The sequence below is a fragment of the Triticum dicoccoides genome, chromosome 2A, assembly GCF_002162155.2.
Source record: "Triticum dicoccoides isolate Atlit2015 ecotype Zavitan chromosome 2A, WEW_v2.0, whole genome shotgun sequence".
In the NCBI taxonomy this organism is placed as follows: domain Eukaryota; kingdom Viridiplantae; phylum Streptophyta; class Magnoliopsida; order Poales; family Poaceae; genus Triticum; species Triticum dicoccoides.
The window spans coordinates 431,617,886-431,626,956 of NC_041382.1; the positions used below are offsets into that span (position 1 = coordinate 431,617,886).

Consider the following 9,071-nt stretch of genomic DNA (forward strand, 5'->3'; position numbering starts at 1 on the left):
TCGTTCCTAAGTGGAGGCACCTCCACGGGAGCAACCGTCCCACGCGAGAAGGTCGCCGTGTGATAACCTTTGTCTTTGTGGCTGGTTCATATATCTTCTCCCCTCTATTTTCGCTAAACTTACTCATAACGCTCCATGTGGAAATCACATGTGGATGTGTGTTCTCTTTTTAAGTATCAATTTCTGAAATGGCTATATAAACAGTGACCATTAAGGGGTGGCTAGAGGAAATGTGAAATAGTCCGAGCCTGTTCTTTACCGATGCATTATAGTTCAAGTGTGCAAGTTTCTAGTACTGCACTATGGCGTGCTCTTCCTGCATTTTCTGCTGTTTGATGGTTACTTGATGGAGTACTAGTATTTGTTTAATCACATGCATATGTGTTTCTTTGCGAAATCTGTTGGCCCATGAATGACATGTCTTCTTGTGATTATGTGGTTGGCTTTGCTGATTCATTCATGCATCACATTTATACTCAAGACATTCCATTTTTTGGCGTCACTGGTTGAACAAGTGTAGTGTAGGCCTGTATGGTCATGTGTTCATAATATGATCCATTGCTACTTTTTGACTGTTACATATAAGCTCTTAATACTGTTTGGCAATTATTATTATTTTGCGAGATTGTTGTTTGGTAATTCTGAGGGTTTGCACGTCAGAATTACACCACTAGCCTTCTATCATCTCCTGGTAGACTGGTTGTCAATAACGCAACATGGCAGAGTTTACCTTAAACAAAATGAATGGTTGGGCCACATTCTCCCAGTTACCATAATATGATAGATTCAACGGACAATACCATCATCCAAACCATCAAAAACACAAGTTGAACTGTATGAAATAGATCAAAGCAGCGAAGTAATTATAAGAAACAAAACATACAAAATTTTGAGCGACAACTTGCCGATGATGTGTTGGAAAACGCTAATAAAATGAAGCGCTTGGGCAGTCATAAGAAATTACGTTACAACGACTAGGCACAATAAAGAACAGGTGTACAAATATATACTCCGTCCGTCTCCAAGTAAGTGTCTCAACTTTGTACTAACTTATATTTTGTAGAGTACATAGGAGCAGCTTTGTAATTTACATCTGTTTTCTTACAGGTCCGAACTTCTCTAGTGAAATAAGAAAAATGATTGGTTATATTCAACCCATGGAAGATGTAGGAGAGATCTTTAGCCCTGCACTAATTAGCCTGTGTATGCAATACAAAAACTATCGAGTAGAACTTCCACAACAAAGCTTTGGTTCAACAATCTTACTGTTGTCTTAATGCAACCCATCACAACCTCCAGTAAAAAAAACAAAAAGATTAAGTGTTACAGAAACATTCGTATAAAAACAATGATACGAATCACTTCTTTAACATGGGGATTGGGGAGTACTGTTAAGATTCGGCCCCCGCGTCACCTGACCGGGCGACTCGGGCGGCGGCTAGGGTTCCCGAGCGCCGCCTCCCCCACCCCTCCTCTCCCTCCTCGTGGCCACCTGAGGTAGTCGCCGGGCAAGCCCGCGCGGCCGCCAGTGACGGTGGCGGCGAGGCCCTCGTCGCTCCTGCAATGGAGGATCTGGATCCCAGGGGCGGCGGCCCCTGCCGGCGTGGCGTCGCCGTTCTTTCCCTGAACGGCGCTCGCGGAGGGCTCTGGCCGGCGTCCTCGACTGCGGGGGCGGTGGGGCGTCGGCGGCCGGTGGCTACAGCGTGGAGGCCTCCTCTTCCTCGCCAGATCTGGAGGTTTGCCGCCCCCAATTCGCCCCCTCCCCCTCTGCGCTTGGTTTCCCGCGGCTGGTCGCTGGATCCGGTGGAGTTTGGGGCTGGTGTTGCAGATCGGGACCGGGGGAAACCCCTGGCCAGCTGGTTCGGCCCGGCATCGACGTCGGCCATGGGCGACGTTTCTTTCTTGGAGGCGATGTCGTGGTCTCCTTCTCCCCACCTCTGTTCCCTCTCCCGGGTGAAAACCCAAAATCCGGCAGGATTGGGCAGCGGCGGCGCCGTGTGTGTCGTTCCCTCCATGGAGGCGTTATCTGGGGAGTGTGGTTTCGGGCGTAGGGTTGCTGAAGGTGGGGTTTTTGGCCGGCAGCAGGTGCAGTGCCTCTTGCTGTCCCGTTGTCCGCCTCTCTGTTGTTTCTCGGCGGCTTTCCTGCAGCCTTCAGACGTTCTTGGCACGTGATGGTGTGGCCGGCTTGGTGTTTGTCCCAGCGGCATTCCTCCTGTGTCTTTGGCGCCTGAGGGTTGCGGTCATCGGTTTATGCTAGTAGTGCCCTTTCGTAGTACCTCTTGTAACTAGCTCTCCGATGTGTTGTAAGTTCAGAGTGCCCCTTGTATCTTTTGGTCTTTTCTTGTTTTCTTGTTTTCTTGGAGATGTTCTAGCGTAGGTGGTGGTCGTCATTTGGCGTCATGGTGGTGTTGGTGGCAGAGGAGCCTGCCAAGGCTGGCACCTCAATCTGCTTGGAGATGGACCAGTGGAAGATGGTGGAGACGACACATGTGAGTGCGTCAGACCGGTTTATGCCCCAGACCCGGTATGTGGCTAGGCTGGAGATTCCGGCTTTCGATGTTAGGATTAGGTGAGTGGTCTGGGTAGTGGCCCAGCTAGCACCCCTTCATCATATGGATAGGAGTAGCAGCATATGTTGCCTAGATGGTGGATTCAGGCTTATTGTTGTAACACTTTGTAAGGTCCTCGAGAATAATTAATAAAGTGCCTGTATGCATCTCCCAGATGCAGACGCCGGGGGTCATCCTCCTTTTCTAAAAAAAATCACTTGTCAGGGTACCTAAAGATGAGCTATGCAGTGTAAATAAAACCGATCATGACATCATTCCAGTGGAAATTCATATTTATTGGTTATATTTCAAACAAAGATAGGAAGCATCAATGAAGTACTGGTTATAGAAAATATTGTATTCAAAAAAATAATATGCTGACATTCATATGCAATTCCGAGAGAGAATTATTCTTATCTTCCAGACTGTCCATGCATGGAGTTTTAGAACAGACACACATGGTTTAGTGGGAAATGATTAAATGTATGTGTATTCCCTAATAAAGTGATGCCATTCTTGTTGGCAAAAAAAGGTTTCCAATATTAAGATGGAACCCAGTTTACCTTGCATGTAATGATCAGTATCATAATAGAATATTGTAGAAAATACTAAACCAAGCAGTATCCTTCTATTAACTATAGTACAAAAATCTCAGTTTCATTTTTAAGGGGAGAGACCAACACGTGGTTTACATATTTGCTGTACTCACAAAGGTTCAATCAAACGAAGAAGATGGCACTCGTTGGGCTAAACTATCTAAATTAGTGGATGGGGTCAAAATCGAAACCATAGTGCTTCACCTCTGCATGTAGGGACGTTAATCTATTTAAATCCGGATTACTATTTTTTAAATCTAACCAGATTCGAGTAGATACTTTCCATGGGCGAATGAATCAACACATACAGATGTAAATTGATGGAGAGAGGGCGATACTCAAGAGCATTAGCCGCGAAGACCTAGTTGACGACCATCGTGGTGGGAAGAGATGCAGGTTACATGAAGAAGCATGTCAACAGCCAACATAACCTGGTGGCGACGACCAACGACAATGGTTGATGATTGCTCGGCCTGCTACAAATCCATGACTACCCACTGCAGTCTAAAAAATAGAGCGCATTAGAATTAAATCAACGAGACTAACCTCAAGTGGTCCAGCCCCATTCAAATGAATACTGATAAAATTTAGAAGCATTTAAACTGTTAAATGATGTCCCATAAGGAGACTGAAACAAACATGCAAATCTTCATGGTGGATTGAGAAAACATTAAATTTGAACACATTAAACAACAAACTAAAACTTTTCTGCAAATTATTACTTCTACCTGACAAGAATTTAGCCATTCCATAGCAGCCAATGCGTCTACACATCGCAGAGTATAGAACTTTTTACAGAAACACTGCTCTACCTCGCATGGACTAGAACAAACAGTAGACCGAAACTTCCTATCCTGATCTAAACATACATCCGACCAATATAATGGACCAAACTACCTTCGAGATACAAAACTAACAAGAATTAGAGTCTTCCTAAGATAAAAACAATTACAGAGTGTACATGCACCAATGCAAACACAAGCAAGCATATTCTGTAGGGTTACTAGGGTAGGACATTCAGTCTCATGATCTAACCAGATTACAGATTCGACAGAAATCAAACACCCGTGTACCAATTTAGGAAAACCCGCTTTGGGAGAAGTTGCGTTAGACCTCCCTACCCGTAGGAGGACTGGAGGAGGCACAAACGCATGACCTCTCCCAGTTGGCACCTGCTTTTGACGCCCCCTCATCCGCGTTGGTTCCTGCCTAGTTTCCAGGACCCTTCTTCTTCGATTCTTCCTGAACTGCTGCAACTGCGGGCAGACACGCGAAAAAATAGATTGGACAGAAAATCGAGAAACAATCCTAAAAAATGTTGAACTTAGTTCCTTCTCTCACGCCACTGCACCTAACCCGCCGCAGAGCCGCCGCAGCCAACACACGACACGAGGGCAACTGCACATCCAGGCCAGCCGTCGAGCATCGCGCCTCCCCCGCCTGCCCGGCTACCACAGCGTTGATCCCACCGGCAGCCGCATCGCTTGATTAGACTAGAGCGGGAGGTGGGCCACCGGAACCAAGCAGTATCGGCCAGCGCCGTCCAAGACTTGCCGCCGAGAACCATACCATCGAAACAACAAGCCGCTCGCGGCTCGAGAGTCGAGACTGAAACCGCTCGTACCTTTTAGAATAGGACGAGGAAGTGGGCTAGCTCCTAGTGCCAAAGTAAATTTACTTCCATACGAGTATAATTTTACAGTGGCAGGATGGCGTGTTGGTTTGGTTGAGCCCAACTCCCGACTCGGTCGATCGGCTAGGGTGAAGAATAATTTATTCATCACCCAGGGTGTTTAATAGACTTTCTATATATATATATATATATATATATATATATATATATATATATATATAAGAACAGACAGCAGCGTTGATATTTGGAGAACATTTTAAAACCATCGAAAATTGTGAGCAGTTTTCAAATGCCGTATTTTTTTCGAAAAGTGAAGATGTTTTGTAATTCTGATTTGAAAACGAAACACGAACAAAATAATATTTTAAAAGTGAAGTATTTTCGAAAATCAGGAACATTTTTTAAAATGGGAAATTTTTTTGAAATTCCAAGACAAAATTTGAAAACACGAACATATTTTGAAAATGTGAAAACAAGAACATTTTTTAAAATTGGTAAACAAAATTTTGAAATTGAATGATTTCAAAACTCCCAAAAAATGAAAATATGCACATTTTTTAAATTTGCGAACAATTTTGGAAAACGGGAATATGTTTCAACTGCCCGAACATTTTTTGAAAATTATGAACAAAATATTGAAACAGAACAATTTTGAAACTTCTGAAAGAAATGAAAATGTGCACATTTTTTAAATTTGCGAACAATTTTTAAAAACAGGAACATGTTTTGAACCACCCGAACATTTTATGAAATTTATGAACAAAAATTTGAAACTGAACAATTTCGAAACTCAAAAATGAAACTGTGCACATTTTTTGAAATTTGCAAACAATTTATTTAAAACAGGAACATGTTTTGAACCGCCTGAACATTTTTTGAAATTTGTGAACAAAAATATTTAAAACAGGAATATTTTTGGAAACTCCGAACAAAATTCAAAAGCACGAACATTTTTTCGATCTACAAACAAAATTTGAAAATGTGAACATTTTTTGAAATTCCTAACAAAATTTGAAAAACCGAACATGTTTTGAAACTCCCGAACAAAATTTCAAAACGTGAACAATTTTTTTTAAAGTGAACAATTTTTTAATATGTTAATTTTTTAAAATCGTAAACATTTTTTGAAACAACCGACAAAAAATTGAAAACACAAACTGTTTTCTGAAACTCCAGAACAAAATTTGAAAACACGAACCAAAATTTTGAAAATCAAACATTTTTTGAAAATATGAGCATTTTTGAAACAGAGAACATTTTGTAAAAACGAAAATAATAAACAAAAAACAAAAAAAGAAAGAGAAAAAGAAAAAGAAACAGAAATGAAAATAAAAAACGGTTCAGGAACCTTCTAGAAGGTTCCCAAAACCAGAAATAACCGGCTGGGAACCCTCAGAAGGTTCCCAAAACCGCCGGGACCTGAAAGATTTACGTGATGGGCCGGCCTAAATCGCTCGCTTGGGTTGCTGGTAAGTGCGTTCGCTCGACAGTTTGACGCAGAGAGCGTCATATAGGAAATTCCGGCTATGCCTCGCTCCTACAGATTCCTTATTGGGAATCGTCAACGGGCGAGCGGACCAGGCTGGCCCATTAGTGCAGCTGCTAGTATGTCGTTCTATGTTCCCTCGAACTGCTCCAGTTTTCTTCCTTTTTTTCTTTTCTATCTTTTACCTCTGGTTTTCTTTGGTTTTTCTTTGTTATAGTTTTGGGTTTTTCGTATTCTTCTCTTTTCTTTGTTTCTTTTCTTGTTTCTTTTTCAATTTTAATCGGGTTTTTTGTGCAGTCTATCTTTTCTCAGTACACAATGGACATTTTAGCGCACACATGAAATATATTATTGATACACTTTTGACATTTTTCATGATGTACACTTTTTAAAATACATGTTTTGATCACTTTGTTGAATACACACATTTTCCAAATACACGTTGCATATTTTTTTAATGATGGTTGACATTGGGGGCTGACGTCTTGGCTCCCGGGAGCATATGCTCTCAGGTGAACAGTAACGCAAAAAACTTAATGTTTTTGAAAAATTCTGATTTTTTTCGTAGATTACTGTATTAGTGCCGCAAACATGCATGTCAATTTTCATGCGAAACGGAGCGGCGGTGTTTCGGCGGCAAAAAAAACAAAATTGGGGTGACATATTGGGATAACTTTTGGTATTCTATTTGTTTTTTCTTTTGCACAAGCCAGAATGTTTTATCTTTTTGCCTCAAAATTTGCGGGTAGCATTTGGATGTGACTAGGTACACACAATCTTTTTGTCTTGATTTTTTTTTTCATTTTAAAATTTTCTTTTGGCCCTAGGAGCATGTGCTCCCGGGAACCAAATTGACTTTCCGGTTAACATTTTATTAAACTACACAAAAAATTAATTTAGTGGACATTTCTTGGAAACACATGAATATTTCTTTAAAATGTCATGTGCATTTTTAAAGAAAAACATATTTTTCAACCTAAGAACTTTTTTCATTATATAAACACGTTTTCAAATATCACGAACATTTTTTGAATCACTGGATTTTTTATTTAAAATGTCTAATACCCCATGTTCAAACGTGCTCATGTAATTTTTTCCGTAACCAGTCATGTAAGTGGTTACAACTTCCTCCAAAATCTCAAGTCACTAGTGCACATGCACGCCTCGGTTTATAAAAGATCTGACGTTCGCCCATTATAATTTTCTTAAAACTGATCATTGACAACTTAGCTATTTGCACTCCTCGGTTTATGAAAACGAGTGATAAGGATACCGCCTACCCGTGGTAACAATTTCTAATACCTCATGTTCGAACGTGCCCATAAGTAATCCTCTCCGTAACCAATCATGTAACTGGTTACAACTTCCTACAAAATCTCAAGTCACCAGTGCATGCACACCCCCAAAGTTGGCATCCAAATTTGTCACCACCCTTCGCTATTTCTTCTCCTCTCCACCCATCATCACTACCGGACGGCCTTGCCCCAAGCCTGTACGTGCGTACCTCAGCAACCATGGCATGTCTGAGGGCCACCACCGCCGCACTCCTTCTCACCCTTGTGTCGTCGGCCGCGGCCACCACGACAAAGTTCAACATTACCGAGGTCCTCAACAAATCCCCGGAGTTCTTGACCTTCAACGGCCTTCTGTCGAAGACGAATCTCGCTGAGGAAATCAACAAGCGGCAGACCATCACCGTTCTCGTGGTCGACAACTCCGCTGCCAGCGGCATCACGTCGCTGCCCACAGACACGCAGAAGAAGGTGCTCGCCGTGCACGTCATCCTCGACTACTACGATCCCATGAAACTTGAAAACATCGAGAAGGGGACGGCGCTCCTTACCTCGCTCTTCCAGACTACCGGCGCCGCCACCGACCGCATGGGGTTCGTCAACTACACCCATAGCGTGGACGACCAGATGGTGTTTGGCTCAGCCGAGCCCGGCGCACCGCTCAGCTCGCAGCTGGTGAAGGTCGTTGCCTGCCGACCATACAATCTATCCGTCATGCAGGTCAGCGCAGCAATCATTCCACCAAGCATCAGCTCGTCGGGCAAGGGGAGCTCCGCGGCACCCGGTCCAGCCTACGGTTCATCGTCCAACGCGAGTGTCCCGACCATTACCGAGGCTGAGACGCTTGAATCGCCCGACGAGGCCAGTGCGCTAGACGATGACGCTCCTGCATCATCGCCACCAGTGCATAGCGCTGACACGGCCGCAGGCTCGCACACTTCGGCGGGGAACACAGTGGTGGTCCGCACACGTGTTTGGCTCGTGGGGCTTATGATATTGATGGTTTAAAATTCTACGCACAGCAACGGCCGATATTTAGCTTTACACGTCTAGTTTTTTTTTTGCGGGGATTTACACGTCTAGTTGTGTAAGAAGTACTTGTGTATGTTGGCTTGTTATAATTCATTCGATGGATGCCCTTGATGTAAATTAAACGACATTTTGTTTTCCTTTTTTTTCTCGGTCAACCAAGTTTTTTTTGTACCCATCCCTACTGACATTGACTTTTTCTTTCGAAGGACCCAAGAAAACGCCTGATCTATTCTATATCTATACCTTCATATATTTTTTCATAATCTTTATCTTTATCTAATAATAAAAAAGCTATTGTTTCTGCCCGTTCACCGTCTTTTTTTAAAGACCTTGTCGTTTTGGACAATTAACCCGCACTCCAGATTTGCTTTTACTCGTCCGTTTCTTCGTACGCTATGTTGGATGTCGCTCAGATGGGCCTAGCTGGGCTTGCGTCCGTGGTAAAAATTAAATGAGAATCGAATGTACTACTAATCAAGGTAG

At 42.9% G+C, this 9,071-nt stretch overlaps 1 protein-coding gene across 1 annotated transcript; it reads left to right on the forward strand.

The window, feature by feature from the left end:
* Window positions 1-7,755: 7,755 nt before the first annotated feature.
* On the forward strand, window positions 7,756-8,864 carry LOC119359434 (fasciclin-like arabinogalactan protein 14). The gene has a single exon (XM_037625628.1). The coding sequence runs from the start codon at window positions 7,779-7,781 to the stop codon at window positions 8,562-8,564; it is 786 nt and encodes a 261-aa protein (XP_037481525.1). The 5' UTR covers window positions 7,756-7,778; the 3' UTR covers window positions 8,565-8,864.
* The last annotated feature ends 207 nt before the right edge of the window (window positions 8,865-9,071 follow it).

Coding starts and splice junctions, on each gene's coding strand:
- LOC119359434 (XM_037625628.1), top strand. CDS start 7,779: ATGGCATGTCTGAGGGCCACCACCGCCGCACTCCTTCTCACCCTTGTG.